The sequence below is a fragment of the Tauraco erythrolophus genome, chromosome 6, assembly GCF_009769465.1.
Source record: "Tauraco erythrolophus isolate bTauEry1 chromosome 6, bTauEry1.pri, whole genome shotgun sequence".
NCBI lineage: Eukaryota > Metazoa > Chordata > Aves > Musophagiformes > Musophagidae > Tauraco > Tauraco erythrolophus.
Genome location: NC_141470.1, coordinates 53,250,068 through 53,270,429, shown reverse-complemented (window position 1 = coordinate 53,270,429; position 20,362 = coordinate 53,250,068). Strand labels below are relative to the sequence as shown.

Genomic DNA, 20,362 nt, shown 5'->3' with positions numbered 1-20,362 from the left:
CATGTGAATGTCTTAAGGCCAAGTGATGTGAAATATTGAAACAGATTTGTCAATAAAGAATAAGTTCCTCTGGTTTCTTCTGAATGTCTGGGGGTGAAACTGGCTCCAGGGATGTAGTTGGGTATGCTGATACAAAAAACACTGATTGTAACTGACTTGCACAGAAGAACAGTGAACCACTGCTTGAAGACAATGTCAGGGGGTTAATGTTGTGTTTTCGTGCCTTTATGTCGATGATCTCAAAAGTGACATCCCTCTGGCTGGCACAGTGCATTTCTACATTGCACGAAATGCTGCATCTGCCTTTACAGCTGTGATTTCAGACTGATGTGGCAGCCTCCATGGGTCCTGGCTGCTGTGCTGTGTGCAGCGAGCACCTGGCTACTGCTAAGGGAGCTTCTTGTTATTAACACAATTTGGCTACCAGTAATTTGATTGCCTTCAGATGAACACAAGTCATACTCTCCAGAATGGCTGTTTATTCACCTCTGTGCTTTGAAGAATATGGAAAAAAATACAAAAAGGGAGATCTTAGTAATGTCTTGTATTGTTTTATTGTGGGGGTGACTCTGGAAGAATCTTTTAAGGAGAAGAGGAAACCTGTGTCATGGCCTTTACAAGGCTAATAATGGAAAAATTTATCCTTTTGCCTAAATTTCAATCTTTCAAAGGATTCTCCTATGGAAAACCTGTAAGAAAGATGTACGGCACTTTATGAGGAAGCTGTTAGAATTTAGTGTGAATGAGGCATGATTTCCAACTTGATCTCCAATAACCCATTGCAGATATTGGCACTGGAAGCACAAATGTGAATTTCTGAGTCCAGACTGTGAAGTTCATTCACAGACTTCAGAAGTAATATAGTGATAAAAGCAGTGCAGATCTCTAGGAAGAGTCAAAGTGTTTTAAATAAGTATTTTTTCTCTTGGTTTTTGGTTCAAGCCTGTCTCATACTAACACAATGGCAGAAGTATTTCACAGTGCAATCTATATTGTCTAAAGTCACCTGAAGAGGAAGTTCTTAACTGTATATTTTTAAAGCCCATTTCTGCATCTCAAGACATTTGTTGCAGTGAAGCAAGTTAATTATTTAATGCCTTATGTGATCTACAATTTAGCACTACGGCGAATGCCAGGATAAGAAAATGACAAAATTGGGTGCTTTATCCTGACACATTTTTAGCTGCATTTTCAGAGTTAGAGAGAAGCGAAATCTAGAGTATACTGAAAGATAATGAAACTTCAGTTGCTTTAAGTGAATTTAGCTGTATTGTACCCATTTCAATATATAACAGAAGGCAGCAGGACTCAAGTGACTGGACATACAGTTGAAAAGAAAAATAACATTGGTGGTCACTCGTGCTAATATGGTATTACAAAACTTTTTTTTGTGTTGTTGTTCTCATATGTCATGGCAGAAAATTATTAGTAGCTGGGGTCAAAAAGAAGCCACCTTGCCTTTGTAATAACGCACACTTAGAGTGTATAATGGGGAGGTTATGCCTCTCAGAAAGGTCAGATGCTATCTCTCATTAGGATAGACAGGCAGGAAGACCATCAACGTATTTTGGCAAAGTAATTCCTACGGACCTGATAAGGGTATTCATATTCTGTGTCTATGTAGCCTGTACACAGTGTATGAGTAAAACCTTTTGCAATGAGCCCTGCACAATAACATAAGATGGAGTGGCTCTCTACTGTAAGAAGTTACTTAAGTTACTGGCAGGCTGCTTTTTTCTTCCTTTTCCTTCAGGGTTTAATTTAGGAGTGTGAGTGATTACAGTATTAAAAAAAAAAAATCACCCACCTGGGAACTAAGTCATAATATCAATGTCCACTAATAACTACAGCAACTCTAATGAGTTAGCCTGTAAGCTGAAAAGGAAGCAGAGCTGGAAATAAGCTAGTCAGGCTTTACTGGCTAATTATGTTAGTAAGAGTTCATATCGTGGGTAGGCGCTTTTGATTAGTGTTCTGAACTACTTTTCCCCTGAAGGTAAGCAAGAAAGGGAACATCCTGTAAAAATGTTTCAGTTTTCAGCTGCTTGACAGGTTCACTAGTGTCATAAGCCAGCTTGTCTTTTCAGGATGTTTCCTTGTAAAATGAAGCGAACTTGGATGGCTTTCATGTGCTGGAAGAAAGTTCTAGATGGAGCAGAAAAAAAAAAGTATTTTGAGTTAACTATGGGGAAGACTTGCCTGTTGCTGAAGACAGGGAAAGACTATCTGTGCTATGAAAAAAAACAATGGTAAATATCTGATTATTGAACCTTCTTCCTGTGCCTCTGGAGGCTGTCTTCTCTATGTCCCAACTTCCCTTCTGTCCCTGATCTTTGTATTACCTTATTCCCCATGAAAGTACATGAAAAGCAATTCTAATCTAAGTTGGTGCAGAGACCCGAGTTTGTAACTTCAGTCCAGAGATACTCCAGTTGTATAGGAGACAAACTGAGCCTAGGATGCTGCAGAAGTCTGCAGCTGTCCTGTAGCTATGTTGTTTCCAGAATTTAGCTAAGAGGTTTGCAGGGAACTAAGCCCTTTGGACTTAGATCTCTGGGTGTGTCCCTTGTGGAATGATGTAGGTCTGCCCTCAGACACAGTGCGTGCAGAACAATCACATCACTGTAAGAGTAGGGACATCCCTGTCTGCCTGATTGTCACCTAAAGACCTTTATGGGATAGGCAGAAATATTTAAAGGGTGGGCTTTCAAAGCTTATTACTTTTGATTGTACCTGAAAAAAATTGCTGGCCTTGGTCCTTCGATAATGCTGTTGTGGAAAAGTGAGTAAATGGAAGTTTATAATGAGGATCCTGTAATCACTGTATGAGGGGTGGTGAGAATAAAGAGAGAAGTAGGGAGTATAGGGAAAAGTTATTAAGGAATTAGTCTTTAAAAGCTGCTTGCTAATGAGAAGCATCTTAGCAATTGTAATAGGGAAACATCTGAGCATGAAAGGCAATAGAAACAACCTTTTGTATGCTTGATAGGAATCCTTGGAAAAGAATTGTAGAGGGAAATAATCGTTATTGGATTAGCATGATCTGTGGAGAGGAATTAATGGAAATATAAAGAAGATAACAATTTTCTTTCTTCTTTATCAAATTCCTTTCCTTGCTTACACATGGGGTACATCCTTTGAGTAGCTCAGCACTCAAGAAGGGTATTATGCTTGTCCTTGGAAAAGATGTGTCTTCTTCATGCTAGAAATCTTACTGGAGAAATTAAAGAAACATGAACAAGTGAACCACATAAAGCCTTTCTTCCCAGAGAAACCAGAAACGGTCTATTTGATTCCTGTCTCTTCATCAGCTGCACTAGCTCCCAGTCATCTTATTGACTGTGGGCATAACTCTAGACTTATTCTTAAAGTAATTGTCTTAATTAATGATTAAGGTACCTAACACATTAGTGACGGATGGCATGTGCTCACTAATGCACCAAGAAGAATCAGATTTGTGAATATCTGGGCACAGTGAGGACCACCTGCACCCCAGGGGACAGGGAGCTGACAACTGTGGACCCCAGCACCACCAACCAGAGAGCAGGGCTGGTCAGGGGCAGACAGTGGCATCCCCTAGCCCAGACTGTCAAGCACCAACCTGGGGACAGGAATGGGCTGTGACTGGGCTGGGCCATCAGCCCATGGGTCAGGTGCTGGCCTGGCAGAGCGTGTGGCTGGGCAGGGCAGGGCTGCAGGGAGCTGGAGCCCAACACTTGTATGGCATCACTGGGGCAGGGGCTGAGACAGTGAAACCCCAGTATTTTCTGTTTGGTATAATGGGAATTGAGTTTATCTATAGAGATGAGATACTATTTTGATCTTGTGGAGAGGAACTCTTGACATCTGGTGAAACAAGTTATTGTTCAGTATACCTTTCTTTGGACTTTGAATTCTATATGTTAACAACTAGACAGCCCAGAGTGGGGCCGTGCCTCATAACCTTTAAATATTGCTGCCTGAATACCAACAGGTGGAATTCATAAAGCCTATTCCAGATTGAGAGTCTGGATTGCACTCTCTTTGGGAATACAGGATTCAGTCGTCCCAGTATATCACATATGCTGGGCTTTTGCTGTAGGGGTTTGCCTTCAGTCCCCTGCAGATTCACCTGACCATGTCTTTTTGGTTACAGAGGGACTGTAGTGTGCTGATACCAAAGGGGTTGAGAGTAAAATACACATCTGTAAAATACAATGACAGGGGACCAAAATGAAAATTGTGATCAGAAATATATGTTTTTTAAAAAAATTATATTGAGTATTTGGATTTACTTTAGTAGTTTTCTCATTTCCCTCACTCCTTTCAGTCTATCAGCTTTAGGATACATTACTGGACCAGCAAGAAAGACAATTTCAGCCCGTTGAGTCATTCCAAGTTATTGCTTTCCCCAAATGAGTGGCATTTCAAGAGATAAATTGCCATAGATTAGTAATAATTCCTTAAGGAAGAACGCTTTTTGAATTCATAAAAAATATTGAAAAAAATGTTGTGCACTATGCATGTAACTCTTCTTGAGAAGGAAGAAGCGATCAGGAAAGGAGTAAGTGTGAAACAGCTGTGGGTACTTTGATAACCTGCTACTTTTGATGATAATTCAGCTATAAAAATACCTGAAACTACTAGTTTAAAGTGTCTTAAATGTGGAAGGTTTGCCAGCAGAGCAGTTAGCACTCTGGAAATCGGTTCTCTCCCTACTCCAAGATAACCTGAGGATGCAAGTCTTCAAGTCATGCTGTGAGTCTACCTGAAGTTTCACAGATGGGAAACTTGTAAAATTTCATGGTCTGTGTGAACTGGGAGAGTGTTGCCAGTGATATTGTCTTTGTTTGAGATTTGTGTCACTCTTCATCTAGCAGGATACTTCTGTGTAGGTGGACTAGTGGTGCTGGTAGTAAGGCATCCTTCACTCATCAGATGACCTAAAATTGCATATTTAAGTGCTGCTAACTGCAGGGCTGCTGTCCTCTTACTGCTCCCTTTCTGCCTTCTGTCACTGTATGCAAAATACTATGTATTAAGAGATAGCATTGGGATAGTTAGATATTTATAAATGAATGATGTCAGTCGAGCTTAAAAGAAAAATTAATTTGTTCTGGATGAGAAGGGAGCCTGAGAAGTTCAAAGCTACCTAAGGCAACAGGACGCTCCTTCACTTCAGGGGTTAGTACTTGGCCCTAATAGACTTGCTAAACTGTGTAAACTCAAATGTGATTAAAGTGTTGCAATTAGCTCGCTGACATTCACACACTCGAAGGGAAGGCAAGCAGCATTCCTTGGCAGAAGTAACATGCTGGGATAGCTGACAGTATGTCATGGCCTATTTAAACAGGCAACCTGTCTGTTGTGCTGATTTACGCTCTTCTGAGTAAACAAACAAATGATCTCTGCTTTCATACCACCTGCAATATGCCAGCAACTGGTACACAAGCCCTTTCAAAGGGTTTGATCCTAAACACTTCCTTTCTCTATATTCCTGTTTTTTTGGGGTATGGACAGGTGCTGAGGAAACCTGGCTTTCCACCCATATGAAATGCAACCAGTCCAGTCTGAAGCTTGCTCATGCTGTAATTTCACAACCAGCATAGCCTTAGCAGCTCTGCTGTTAAAAAGGGCTGTTCCGTACTGATCTCTTTAGATATACCTGGCCTCTGTTCTTGCTCATGCGCCTCTTCTCCCACTCCTTTCCCTTTTTGTGGGGCAATGTAATCAATAACTAAAAACTGGGGAGCAGATTAGCTGAAACTAGCCTGAGGGAAAAAAATGTGCTAGGGGAACATCCGTAACAATGAAGTCAGTTGGAAATACAGGCAAAAAATGAGTGAGGAAAAGTGTGAAATGGCAGGGGAAGAAAAGAAAAAAATTGATAAATGGAGCCATCAGAGGGAAGAGGTGAATGAGGAGAAAGGTGTATAATGAAAGCTAGGGATAGAAAAGATGTTAAATGGTAGTTTTTAAAAGTCAGTGCTAAAAGCATAAGAAAATATGAGGTTATAGAGAAGATCAGGAGAGAAATCATACACATGAACAGATGAGAAGTGGGGCCATGGTAAAATAGAGTGGCTAACCTTGCTTCACACATGGACTGTATAGAAAAAGGTGACATAAAAAATCACAGTAGCAGTTCATAGATTATAAGTCAGAGGGAAAAGAGAAGTGGTTAAAGAAATGAAACAATAAAAGTCAAAACAAACTTGTATTGATAGGTGGAAATTCTGTGTTGAACAAGGTCAAAGTAAGAGAGGATGTAAGAGGCAGCACTTTGCCTCTCCTGTTGAGCCTGGCAATGAGTTCACTAAATAAGCAAGGCTAAAGACTGGTGGCAATATTTAGGAGGAGGAGCAAATATCAGAGTGAGAGAGGAGGGGAAGATCTGCCAGTAGCGTGAGCAGCACGGTAACAGAAACATGAAGCGAGGTTGGAACAGAATGGGAGAAAGGCAGACAGCTGGAAATGGTGAGAGGCAGAAAAGAGAGAAGCTCAGTTCCTTTGCATTGGTTTATGGAAGTAATCTCAGTTGGGAACGTTTGGGAAGGAAAAGTTTACTTTGAAAGGCAATCACTTTAGCTGCTGTTCCAGAGTGAGGTCTGAATTTCTCTACGACGGGCAATAGATTGCACGAGATCTACAAGTAACTAGAGAATATGTACCAAAGGGCATCTCAAAAGTGAACTTAGAGCAATTCGGCTGAACGTGCCAGATGCTGCTGAGAGATTTATTTCTGTGCTTTGGAGGCTGATGTATTTAGCTCTGTCTTCCTTTGGACTGTGAAGCTGCAATGAAAGGCAAATGTGTATGTCTGCATGATACAATATGGTGCATTTTTAGAAATTCCCAAGTAAACATTCAGCAGGCTGATATGTCTGCCTGGTTGATTCAGTGCTGTGTCAGACATAGGACAGTGACCTAGAAGCCTATAGCTACCTCGGCTTCTGTTCTGGATTTAGTTCATTCAAGCATTAGCTGGGAGTCTCTGTGCCATTCTATATTAGTGGACATGCCATCATGTCCACTGTGGCAACTGGGAAGTCCTAGCTGATCACAAAGTTTTTTCACTTTTTCACAAAGTTTTTTCCAGTGCGCTCATGCAGCCAGAAGGCCAACCGCATCCTGGGATGTATCAAGAGAAGCGTGGTCAGCAGGTCAAGAGAGGTGATTCTCCCCCTTTACTCTGCTCTTATGAGACCCCACCTCGAATACTGTGTCCAGTTCTGGTGTCCCCACCATAAGAGAGACATAGATCTGTTGGAACGTGTTCAGAGGAGAGCCACGAAGATGATCCAGAGGCTGGAGCACCTCTGCTACGAGGACAGGTTTGCGAGAGCTGGGATTGTTCAGCCTTGAAAAGAGAAGACTTTGGGGGACCTAATAGCTGCCTTCCAGTACCTGAAGGAACCTACAGGAAGGCTGGGGAGGCACTTTTTACAGGAGTGTCCACTGATAGAACAAGGGAAATGGGTTTAAGTTGAAGGAGAAAGATTTAGATTAGATGTTAGGAAGAAATTCTTCAATAGGAGGGTGGTAAGACTTTGGAATAAATTTCCCAGAGAAGTTGTGGATGCCCCCTCTCTGGAGGTATTCAAGGCCAGGTTGGACGGAGCCTTGAGTAGCCTGATCTAGTTCATAGGCGTCCCTGCCATGACAGGGAGGTTGGATTAGATGATCTCTGAGGTCCCTTCCAGCCTATGCCATTCTGTGATTCTATGATTCATGATGTTTCCATAGCTATCCAATTTGTTAATTTTAAATGGCATATATATATATCGTATTTTTCTTTAGTTAGAATAAATATAAATAACTTCATCAATTATTAATTGTCTGGGAATTAAAATCCTTGGCTGACTAGCTTCAGTTGACTTCACGAATATTATTTGTATTTACCACCCTCCTTGATGCTTCTAACATCAGCTATTCCCATGGGGAATTTTTCCTTTGGCAGTTATTGCTACAAGAACAATATTTATGGATCTGTTTATGGTGTCAGTCCTCTGCTTTTCACTTGCTTTGTATCTTTTGTCATTTGTCTGTGCATTGCATCTTTCTTCCACCATAATAGCTATTTAGTTCAGTCATATATTCACCTCTTGTGTACAGGAGATGCTACTATACTTTGAGCAGGTATTAATAAGTTTAAATCTAAGCTATTCCCATGATCCTAAAATTTCTGTTTGGAGCCCATACTGACTGGCACGGGATATGGTAAGGCACGCATCAGGCTGATTTGTTGTCTTGTTCTTTGCAGCATGCTATTGATGCTGATAATGCAGGAGTCAGTCCCATAGGAAATTCCTCCAACAACAGCAGTCATTGGGACCTTGGAAGTGCCTTTTTCTTTGCTGGAACAGTCATCACAACATAGGTAAGTTTATTGTTTATCTTTTAAAATACATAGTTACTCTGAGACCTGGATAATGAAATAAATTTGAGGAAAGTTGACCATAAAGAAATAAAGTGGCCGAAGTGTATTTCTCTTAATTCTCAGAAGGCATGCCTCTGGGTAAACATCAGAAGCTGTTTACTCAGTCAGGATAGAGTAGCAATGCTGAACTCAAAACAAGTAGCACTGATGAATCTAAGGCCTTATAACCCTGTTCTTGATGTAGATGCAGGTGGTCTTAATTATCACTAGAAAGGTCAAGAACCAATACCCGAAGAATTAACTATTCTATGGTTGTTGGAAGTTTGCATTTTAATATTCTAGATGAATTTACCCATAAGGGTAACTTTTTCCTCAGTAGATAAATAGGTTTTGGCTTAAGCTCTTAAGTTTGATATAAGTAATTCTTCTCATACCCTATTCCTTGTATCTGGAAATGTATTCGTGTAAGTATCACATTCTTTTTTAAATCTTCCTCATTTTAATACTAGAAATTGGAAGGAATTCCACAAATTGTACATTATGTAAAAATACCACACAAATATTTTTTTCCATTCTAGAATTAATGGCCTTGAAATATTTGCACATTTCTCTGTATTAGGTGAAGCGTATACTAAATGTCCATTTACTTTCCTTGGACCACTAATTTTAGTAAGTTCACTATTCAGCCCCTTATCATCTGTTCCCTCTATACATTGTGTTCAATGTATTTAGTCTCTTTATCTCTGAATGCTGGCCTTAGATATGCTAAGATTTTTGTCCTCTCCTCTGTGAGCGAGTTTCTCTCTTGAAGAGGCAGCTGGGATTTCAGAAGGTGGTCTGAAATAAAAATATTATGAACTGATAACATTGATGCTAAAGTTAATCTGCTAATAATTATGCAGTGGTTTATAATTTTAAGCTTGATTTCAGTGCTGTCATGGCTAGAGATCAAGAGATCTGATTACGTGGAAATCACTGGCAAATTGTTACTTTTATTTGCATTGCCTTTGAGTATTCTTCTGATTTAAATATCGGATAAAGTGCTTTTACGTATTGCAACTGTGATGCACACACTGGTTGTGTGCACACACTGGTGACTGTATAGACAAATAATCTGACAATCACATTTCATTGAAGAGTGAGAATCTGACTGAATTCTGCAAGTTCTTTATGCAGGTAATGCAACAGAAAAAAAATCCTGTGGCAGTTACAAGACTTGCTGTGGTGATCATATCAAAGAGTGGAGTCTGTGCCTTTGGCTCTGACTTTTCTTTGTTGCCAGAGTGAGGATGAAAGAGCGGCTGTAAAGAGCATACTCCTCTCTGTGTTCCTCTATATACTAAGCTACATTACCGTGTATTTTTAACGGTAGCATAAAACCAGCGGGTGGTGAGAAAGAAAACATTGCTGAATCAAATGTAAGAAAAACCCTTCCTTAATATTTGTTTACTCAATAGACCCAAGTGAAAAGCTTTTGAATTACTCATTAAAATGAATGCCACTATGTAGGCATAGTTTATGTAGGCATATTCATTGGCATCTGCTATTTAAATACTTATTGAAAGAACTTGGATTTTTGCCCATATTTGCTTTAAATTCTTCATGAATGAGATTTTTATGGGCGCCATAAAGTCTACGTATTGTGTCTGAGCATGAAAATTATTTTATTTTACCCACTAAAGCCCTGTTAGGGCTCCTCTTAGGCAAACACTTAGCAGACTACCTGGTCAAACCAGTCCACTGGCCCGTGGAGCCTGGATTTTCTTGGAATTTAGGGGAGAAATCTGGGATGACGGATGCAACCATGAAAATGACTATGGGTTGTGAGGGAGGCAATGTTCTGTGTCCGCATAGTCCTTTCACCATCACATGACAACAGATATATCCAGTGCCAGTGTCACAAACTGTGGTGGGTTAGGCTGCTCCGGCAACTATACCCGACACAGTCCCCTCTCACCCTCCCACACCTCAGGGATGAGGGAGAGAATCAAAGAGGAAAAAGAAAAGAGACCCGAGGGTCGAGATAAGAACAATTTACTACTACCACTACCAATATATGTATATACAGATATGTACAAGGATAAACATATGCAAACGAGTGATGTACGGTGTAATTGCTCACCACCCCTTGACCGAGGCCTGTCTCGTCCCGAAACTGCAATCCCGAAACAGATGGAACTCGATACCGCAATCCCGGACGAACGGGAGGCCCCGAGACAGAGAGCGAGAGAGAGAGGGAAAACACTCTGAGCACCCGAAAGTGAGAGTCCCGGAAGGGCAGAAAGCTCTTCTTTCCGGCTGACCCTGACTCTTATACTGGGCATGACGCTGCATGATATGGAATACTAATTGGCCAGTTTGGCCCTCAATCTTAAGTTCAGGTACAAATCGTAAGGAGAGTCGTGGACCCCTTGTCCCGGCTATACTCCCCTCTTATCCTGTTGTGCTCCTGCACACTGGCAAGAACCCGGCAGACTGAAAAGTCCTTGAGACCTCAGTGCCAACTACAAACATCAGTGCACTATCAGCATTCTTCTCAGAGTGAGCCTCTGAGTAAAACCAAAACACGGAGCTCTTCTAGCTGCTAAAAAGAAGAGCTAATCCTGGTCCCAGCTAAAACCAGGACAGTATCCACCCCTTATTCCATACCATGCACGTCATGTTCAAACCTTACATATATATATACTATTCCCTTAGTTCATGCATCATCCCTCTAAAATGTGTGTTGAGTTCATTCAGTCCGTAGCTCCAAACTTCATCTGTTGTAGCAGTCTCTCAGGGCAGGAAAGATGATGTGGAATTCACTCGGTCGGTAGAAAAGATGATGTAGTCTCTGTTGGGTGTGACAGCTGGAGTTTGTAGTTGGTGTATCCGGCAACAGTCCATGTCCACTGTCTGCAGGTTGAAGATGTCGATCTCGAGGAAGTTGCTTCTGGTTCTGGCGAAGTTCATTCTTCATTAACCTGGAAGATTCTTAATATAATGGCATTAGTAAAATACAACAACCATAGCAATAATAGTATGCAATGACAGGGTTATTCAGCAATTAATATCACAAAATTCATTTATCGTCTGTTTTCGCCTAACATCAAATCTCCTTGAGGTACACATCGGACTTCCCCGTCCTTCTGCATCACCCACCAAGTGCATCCAGGTCCTTGGGCAAAAGCAATCCCACGAATGGGTTACCTTTACCCGAGGCAGGAATAACCCAGACGGTCTTCCCCAGTATAGTTCTTCATGTGCACTACAGGGACTTATCCCCCTCTACTGTACGTAAAAGCTCGGATTGGGCAGGACCAGCTCGATTGGCAGATCCTCTAGTATTGACTAACCAGGTGGCTTCTTCTAAATGTGTATCCCAGTGTCTAAAAGTTCCACCACTCATTGCTCTCAGTGTGTTTTTTAGCAGTCCGTTATATCGTTCAATCTTCCCAGAAGCTGGTGCATGATAGGGGATGTGATACACCCACTCGATGCCATGCTCTTTGGCCCAAGTGTCTATAAGATTGTTACGGAAATGAGTCCCGTTGTCTGACTCAATTCTTTCTGGGGTGCCATGCCGCCACAAGACTTGCTTTTCAAGGCCTAAAAATAGTGTTTCGGGCAGTGGCATGGGGCACAGCATAGGTTTCCAACCATCCAGTGGTTGCTTCCACCATTGTGAGCACATAACGCTTGCCACTGCGAGTTTGTGGAAGTGTGATATAGTCAATTTGCCAAGCCTCTCCATACTTGTATTTCAACCAACGCCCTCCATACCAAAGAGGTTTTAACCGCTTGGCTTGCTTAATTGCAGCACATGTTTCACATTCATGGATAACCTGTGCAACAGTGTCTATAGTTAAGTCCTCCCCTCGATCACGAGCCCATCTGTATGTGGCATCCCTTCCTTGATGGCCTGAGACATCATGGGCCCAACGAGCTAGAAATTTTTCACCTTTATGTTGCCAGTCCAGATCCACCTGAGCCACTTTAATCTTAGCAGCCCGATCCACCTGTTGATTGTTTTGATGTTCTTCAGTGGCCCGCCTCTTGGGTACCTGAGCATCTACATGACGTACCTTTACAGCCAGCTTCTCTACTCGAGCAGCAATGTCTTTCCACAACGGGGCAGCCCAGATGGGTTTACCTCTGCGTTGCCAGTTGCTCTGCTTCCATTGCCGTAGCCATCCCCACAGGGCATTTGCTACCATCCATGAGTCGGTATAGAGATAGAGCATTGGCCACTTTTCTCGTTCAGCAATGCCTAAAGCCAGCTGAATGGCTTTTACCTCTGCAAACTGACTTGATTCACCTTCTCCTTCTGTAGCTTCTGCGACCTGTCTAGTAGGACTCCATACAGCAGCTTTCCATTTTCGATGTTTTCCTACAAGACGACAGGATCCATCAGTGCACTATCAGCATTCTTCTCAGAGTGAGCCTCTGAGTAAAACCAAAACACGGAGCTCTTCTAGCTGCTAAAAAGAAGAGCTAATCCTGGTCCCAGCTAAAACCAGGACACAAACCAAACAGGATTAGGACCCGGGAGCCCAGCCTTAATTCCCAAGAACCAGGAGGAATTGCTGTAGGTGAAGGCAGACACTCTCTTAGATTCCATCTCTCTGGTTGCTCTGTGTTCCCACTTCATTTCATCAGTGATTTGTGATTGTATGATCATTTTTAGTATTCAAATAATTATGTGTAGTCAGAATACAAATCTCTATAACATTCAATAAAGATACCTGATTGTAAATAAAAAGGTGCAAATATTACTGCCATAATCCTTGTTTTCAATTTTCAACATTAACATTTTAACAGAAATACCACGGCTACTGGAGTCATAATGCTCTATGTAGATTCCTAAGGTTAAATTCACATGGGTTGTGCGGGGAAGGGAAAAGTGCCTGAACAAACTATGGTGACCATATGTAGTTTACTGCACAGGACAGGTGGAGAGCTATCTTTCTGCCAGTATCAGATGTTCCCAATATTTTATCTGGAGTTACAAGGCTGGGAATCAAAACCAAATGTGCCCAAACATGCTCGGGTCAAAATGAAAATTTTCACTCAGGATGTGGAGCTGGGTAATTATGTCTTGCTCAGAATCTGTCATCTTTCAAAGCCCCAGGTTACCCTAACAGAGGATGGAAGGAAGGCATGTATGCACCTTTATTACTGCATCAATAACGATTTAAAATATAAATAGAGTAGGATCTTCAGAGGGAAGGCTTAAAAACTTCCTTGATAAAAGCTATTAAAAAACCTCATAAAATACAAATGTTGGGCTCTTTATTGTCAATTGAAAGGGGAACTGAATAAGGAATTCATGGGCAGATTTGTGTAGCGTGGGTACAGTTTGGAAGCCGCAGTGTAATTCGTCAGTGTGATGAGGGGCTGAGGAAACTGTGAGCTAAGCACTGAAAATAAGCCTTGTCAGGTGAATCACTCTCCCATCAGGGAGTCCTTGGCACAGCCAAGAGAAGCAGCAGTGTGCAGGCACCAGGCCAGCACAGGGGAATTTTTGTGCCATGATAAATCAAGCTAGATTAATTAATCTAACAACAACTTTAGATAGGACCTGAATCTCTAGAAAATATGGGTAACTGAGGCTACAAGAAGAACTAAATCACAGGGAACAGCTGGCCTGGGAAATGACATCATGCATGGAAAGTCTGTAAAAAGAATTACATGTAGAACAAGGGTATGCCTACAGGAGCAGCAGTTTTTCTAAACCCATTAGTTTTTCTAAAAAGCCCTGTATAAGTTCTGAGAGTCTGACAATTGTTTTTCTCCTCAGGGTATGGGAACATTGCCCCAAGGCACTGTTGGAGGCAAGGTTTTCTGCATCTTGTATGCCATCTTTGGAATTCCACTGTTTGGCTTCTTGCTGGCTGGTATTGGAGATCAACTTGGAACCCATCTTTGGGAAGGGTATTGCAAGGGTGGAAAAAGTTTTCAGAGTAAGTTCACTGTCAGTTTTTTGCTTGTGTTACGTAACTTGCTTTTAATTCTGTTGCTGTTACCTGCAGTCCTTTTATATGTTAGGGGACCATGAAATATTTACATGTCTAGTTGAGATGATGCTTAATGTCCTTAGTGGCGTCTGTAGTCTGTGGAGGAAAATAGACTTCTCTAGGTGGTGATGCACTGTAGTACTAGTAAAGGCTATAAGACTTGGAAAGCAGGGTTACTGAAGTGAATGTGAACTTGGGAAGAGATGTGGATGAGTGATATACTTTCACTGCAAAGGACAGATGTGTTGGAGTAGATCTGCAGCTGCAAAAATTGGCACAATGACACTGACTGGATTTGTCTTCATGGTATTTACCTGCCCTGCCTACCATGGGTATATCCTACACTAGATTTCTCTATAGACTTTCCGTTATGTAATTTCCCTTCATGTCGCCAGTACCCTCTATTTTTGAGTCTGTATCACCATAAGCAATTATTTCACAAGCAGTGCCACAGACCTGGCACATGCTGTTTTGCTAATTTGCCAGTGGTTCACTTCAGGGATTCTCTCTTGAAGCAGAACTTCTAGAAGGGACCTGTGTGATACTTCCCTTGGAGGTGATGGCGTAACTGGAGGTAGTCTTTTCAGGGACAAAGTGGATGAGAAGCTGTTCAAGCTGCTTGGTTTAATAGGCATCTATTTCTAAAACATTCCCACAGATGAGAATAATTACTTGTAACTGACTTTTAAAGGAAGTAATTGAGTATTAGACTGGAGCATGAGTGACTTCTCTTTTGATTAAATTACTGTGAAGTGTCCCAGACCAGCCATTAAGGAGTGTCTCTCAGCTAAGTGTGGGAAAAGGTGGCTAGCGATTCTGAGTGAGTATGTACATGCCTGACTGGAGAGCACTTGAAAATGGCCTGTATTTTCATGAAATTAGAATAAGGTTGTTGAAAGGTGGCTCAGGTTGGGACTGCAAAAACAGAAGTAGCCAAGACCCTAGTTTCTTTTACCTAGCTTCTTACTATACCTGCTTCACTTCAAAAGAGTCTCGGAGCCTTCCAGCCTGCTTCTGCCCAAGAAAAACTACAATCTCAAAGCCATGATAAGAATTGAGAGTCAGAAAAAACGTTAATTAATTGTCAGCTCTATTATTGGCTTTCTGGGTGATGTAGACAAGACCATTGAACTGTCAGTGTGATATTTTATGAATAAAATAATACATGCTCTACTTGCAATATTTAAGATTCACAGATGAATGCTCATACTAAGGCTTCATACAGAATATAGCCCTTTGGCACATAATGGGTGTTCTTTTGGTATTCAAAGTTCCTTTTCTTGAGTTAATGCAGTGGCCTGTTGTTTATAACCATCTAAACTATTTCTTTCCTCCTTGGTATGTTTTCAGCTTCTAAAGCAATTTAGAGATCCATGGTCCCCTTGTTTAGCCAAGAGAGATGTTTATTCCTTTTATTTTGATTTTCATAAATCCATTATATCTGTTCTTCTGTGATTTGGTGGACAGAGTTATACATAATTCATTCAGTATTCCCAGTAATGAGGTTCAGCTCCACACGTGGAGTAACAGTTCTTGATTTAATCCTGAGTGTGGGACAAAATTCAGTTCAATATGTAACTCATTTCTTGCTTTGTAACTGTCTCCATAGTGAACTCAAATTCAGGATGTTTGTGAGTGTAAGACTATCTGCTATGACCTTTAAAGAGAGGACATAAAGATTAGGGGAATAGTTAGGAGGAAACTAAACGGAACAAACATAGGTTAAAAAGGCAATTAAAAGTGTGATAAAATCTTTTAGAGCTAGCTGAGGGGTCACTGAGTGTGTACCAATGATCCAGTGATAGAAAAAATTGAATTTCTGCAAAGCTTTTGACAGGTTTTCTCATCAAAGTCTATAAGAAATGAGTCTGTGATGAGGAAAGGAGAAAGTCTTACGCATCAGTACATGTTTTCAAGGGTAAATGGAGATTAGAAATAGACAGTAGCATTATCAATATGATTCTATTGAAGTTCTTGCTGGAATCTTACTGTTTTAACAGAGGTGGCTTGGAATGGTTCAGACAAGAAGATGAATATGCAGGTGAAATGTCTGTAAATTATGTCTTTAGATGTTTCAGGATAGCTAAAATGTAAGCTGCAAAAAGGATGATAGATGATAAATGGAATCCAATGTTGGTGAGACAAAATAATGCATATTTGTTAAGTTTGAGGAAAGAAATACTAATATATTCATACAAGGGTAGCATCCAATTTCACTACTTCTAAAGGGATCTGGGATTACTATGGATGGTTGTCTGAAAGAACAGCTCTGAACAGCAGAAGTTAAAAAGGGAAAAAGAGTGTCAGGCAAAGGAGTTGAAAGCCACAAGACTATTTTACCACTGCAGAAATCCATGGTGCACTTGCACCACGAATATCACATGCAGTTCTAATCATCCCATTTTGAAAAGCAATTAACAGAAATTAAAATCAGCACTAGGTCTGCTCCCACAGGCCTTGTAGCTGAGTCTCTAAAATGGCATTCACTAGCTACATGTATTATTTGCCTTCCAGTGGGTCCTCAAGGGCAATTTGGGACAGTCCAGCTGTACTCTTGGGGAAGGGAATGGAGGAAACTTTGCATATGTTCTGGACATTGTAATATATCAAGTTTCCGTGTGCATATGCCTCAACATCCTGCTTCTGTCTGTCTCCAGTTGCCTCTGTTTATCCCATTCACCCTTAGGGATGTTACACGGCTGGTGTCAGGGCAGCCAAGAGCTCCTGGAATCCTTGCAACTTTGTCATGGTCTATACAGGGGGATGGGATGTGAAGGTACTTGATCTTGCATTGTGGTTAGGGCCATTTTGAAGCGAGTGAGAGTCCGTATGCATACACTGTTAGGGTCCATTAGCAAACAGGAGAGAGAGGAAGATTTCTCTGTTGGCACAGCAGTCTTTTCACCCAACGCATTTTCTTAACGGGTCTCTTGCTCCATCCAACAGAGTAACGGTGAGCATGGAGCCCATGTCCTGCAAGGGATAGCTTGCCCCTGGCATCCCTTGGCGTAGCTGGAAAGATGAAAGGAGGATTTGTCCCAGAGGAGTTTTGCTAGTGTGCTGCTTCTGCCTCTGACATAACCTGTGTGGAGCCCCACCAAACCTGCATTAATTAGCAGCACAAACTAGAGCCACATTGTGGCTAAGAATGCCACATTTAGCAATTGCAGTGATCAGCCCACGCAGTCTGTGGGAATTTTAAAAAACAATTTGAACTCCATAAAAGGGGGCAAAGGATCTACTCTTATCAAATACACACTACCCACACAGTATTGACGAATATTTCATCAGAGGAGCTGGACACATGCCACTGCTCCATCTCGTAATCCAAAATTGTGGCCACTATTCGGGTGTGTAGATAACCAGGAAAACAACTATTCATTTTTGACTAGGTAGGACTGGAAGTATTTCATTGCAAAATAATGTTTTGTAAAAACAGGAACTTTTCATGTACTGTTTTAGGAAAGGGAGGCACTGGCAGGTGGTGCTGCCTGGGATACAAGGAGGTATCCCAAACACCATGCAGGGCTAGTCTATGCCATCTGTCCTACTAGAGTAATCGTGTTTGGTACAAGTAAATAAACGTCAAGCAGGTCAGAGATGTAAAGCAAAAGCATCCCCCGCAAGCCCTACCTACGCAGCTACTGATTATTCCTGTATGTCCCATCTTCAATAATCTGGGGCAGAACGTGGCTACTAGTCTGTTCTCTCATGCATACAAGTGTGATTCCCCAGAAAATGGATCTATACAGGGTCACCAGATTCACTGTGCACTGTTCACAAGCATTCAATATCTGGGTTCAGTGATGAATTCAGTTCTCCCAGCCAATCTGAGAGAACCATGTACACGTTCAAAATCTAATTAAAAAGTTGATAATTCTTATAATAATTTTCACCTGGCAAAGCTTTCCAAACTGTACAGAAATGAAATATGCATCCCGAGGTGACATAAATCATAAAAGCAGTATTGTTTTCTTACATATGTAGGGAATTGTGAATGACCTGAGACTGTTTCTATAATAAACAGCAGAACAAAACCCCATTCTTTTGGCTTGCTCTGTACACACAGAGGCTGCAAGCATCTAAAGATAGAAAGGAAAGCACTCCGTAGGCAGAGTGCACGGTTACAGAATGCAGCAGCTGTCATTATCATGAGTTAAATATAGGCCAAATTCAGATAATCTCTATTCGAACTTTGTAATGAACGTTTGGATTCTCACTGGAAGTAGACAGGATGAGCATAACCTGACGGATCTTCCCTCATCTTGCAGTTCAGTGCAGATGCAGACATTCAGCCTGGGCACAACATGCTTCTGAGAGCACTCCAAGGATTTTCTGGCTTCTAAGGTGAAGCCCTGTGAGCAGTTCCTGACTTGGTTACTGCTTTCACTCCTCTGGCTAACAGCATGACGCTGAGGACAGGTCTGCAACACAGCTGGTAGGGTGTGAACTGCAATACAGGGATGTAAGCGAGCAGCCAGAGACATGGATGGTGCAAGGCTGCGCCCCTGAAGCTCACGTCCCAAGAAATACACTACTTTCTGCGGAAAATGCGGTGGCCTCTGTAAACAACTCGCACTTCACTGAACCAGGGACTTGTCAGTACAGACACTCTGCTATCTGTCTTTCAGGTTTTCAGCTTAGAGAACCTGTTTGCCCATTGATCTCTTGAGAAACGGTTTGCTTTAGATTTGACAGATGTGTTATGAAAATAATATACACCTTTTTTTTAATCCTTTTATGAAAGACAGCAGTAGACAGTACCTTAATCTTGAAACAGTCCTAGAAAAAGTAGTTCTTAGTTGGAAGATGGGGCTGGGGCAGGAGTAAAAGAAGTTCCATTGAGCTGCTGAAAAGCTTCCTTTTAGCAACTGCCAAAGCTCTACCTTTCCTAAACTTTGTTGTTTATCTTTCTGCATACATCAGCTCTACCTTAGCTACTCTTTTTCTTGGAGATTCAACTTCTTTTAGAGACTTTTGGCTACTCGATCTGTTTTGTTACCATACAAGTGACAGGAATTGTCTCAACAAATTCTTTATCTGAAATGAGTGGAAAACAGATCCTGGGAAAGAAATGTTGTACATGGAGTAACTGTGCAGAGGAGGAACACTTAAAAATACAATCTTTTTTCCTTGTCTCCCCTCTGTCTGTCCATTTGCTCTCTGTCCCCTTGCACTCACTCTTCCTCTTCTTTCCCTTGGCTTACATCAAATTTGTAGCATTATACCCAACACCAGAGTGAGACTGGTGAGTGTGTTCTCGGCAAAGTTTGCTGTTCAAAGAAGTTGTTCAAGGTTTCCTTGAAGTACCACCTTTACCTCTTCTTCCCTAGGGCAATGCCATAGCCCAGGGACCCCATCTGCTTCTTGCCAGGAGCTCCCACCCTGCACTTCCTCTTCCAGCCCCCATATCAGCATCAATTCTTCTAATTTCTGGCAGCTGAATCAAACTTTCAGATGAGACCGTTCCCAAAGCCAGACATTCAAATCCAGATCACTGCTTAGGCAAGCCAGTGACATAATTCTAGATTTGCACTCTTGTGACTGAATTCAAAATTCAGGACATGGTTAATAGAGAAATGTATTATAACCCAAGTGATACATTAGCTAGTAGGATCCTGTTGTAGTTCTGAATATATAGCCTGACATCCGCATTTCTGAGCTGATTAAGGTAATGGCAGGACTGATGGAAGAGTTTCCTCTTCACTTCCTGACATCTAATCAAATATACCAAAAATCAACACAATCCCATTTTATTTTGTTTCATTACTAGCCAGCATCAGTGTGTTACTACATCAGCTGGTAAAAACCCACTGAGGATACTAGCACTCTATCTTTTCATTTGTAATACAGTGTTATTTATTGAGATTTTTTGTAAGGAAAGAAGCTACTTTTTTTTTTTTAAATTCACTCAAGAGCTTCCACAGGGGAACAGTCCAGTGCCATGATCAATCTGCCATCTGCTGGCATCCTGTCTCCGGACAGAGCTGACAGGACAGGGTGTGAA

At 41.5% G+C, this 20,362-nt stretch overlaps 1 protein-coding gene across 1 annotated transcript in view; it reads left to right on the top strand.

Moving 5' to 3' along the window:
• The window catches only part of KCNK10 (potassium two pore domain channel subfamily K member 10), a 65,159-nt gene that overhangs the window by 27,191 nt on the left and 17,606 nt on the right, over positions 1–20,362 (top strand). Inside the window, 3 exon segments of the mRNA XM_086613517.1 lie at positions 8,243–8,359; positions 14,139–14,258; positions 14,260–14,301. Coding sequence (XP_086469643.1) covers positions 8,243–8,359; positions 14,139–14,258; positions 14,260–14,301 — 279 coding nt within the window.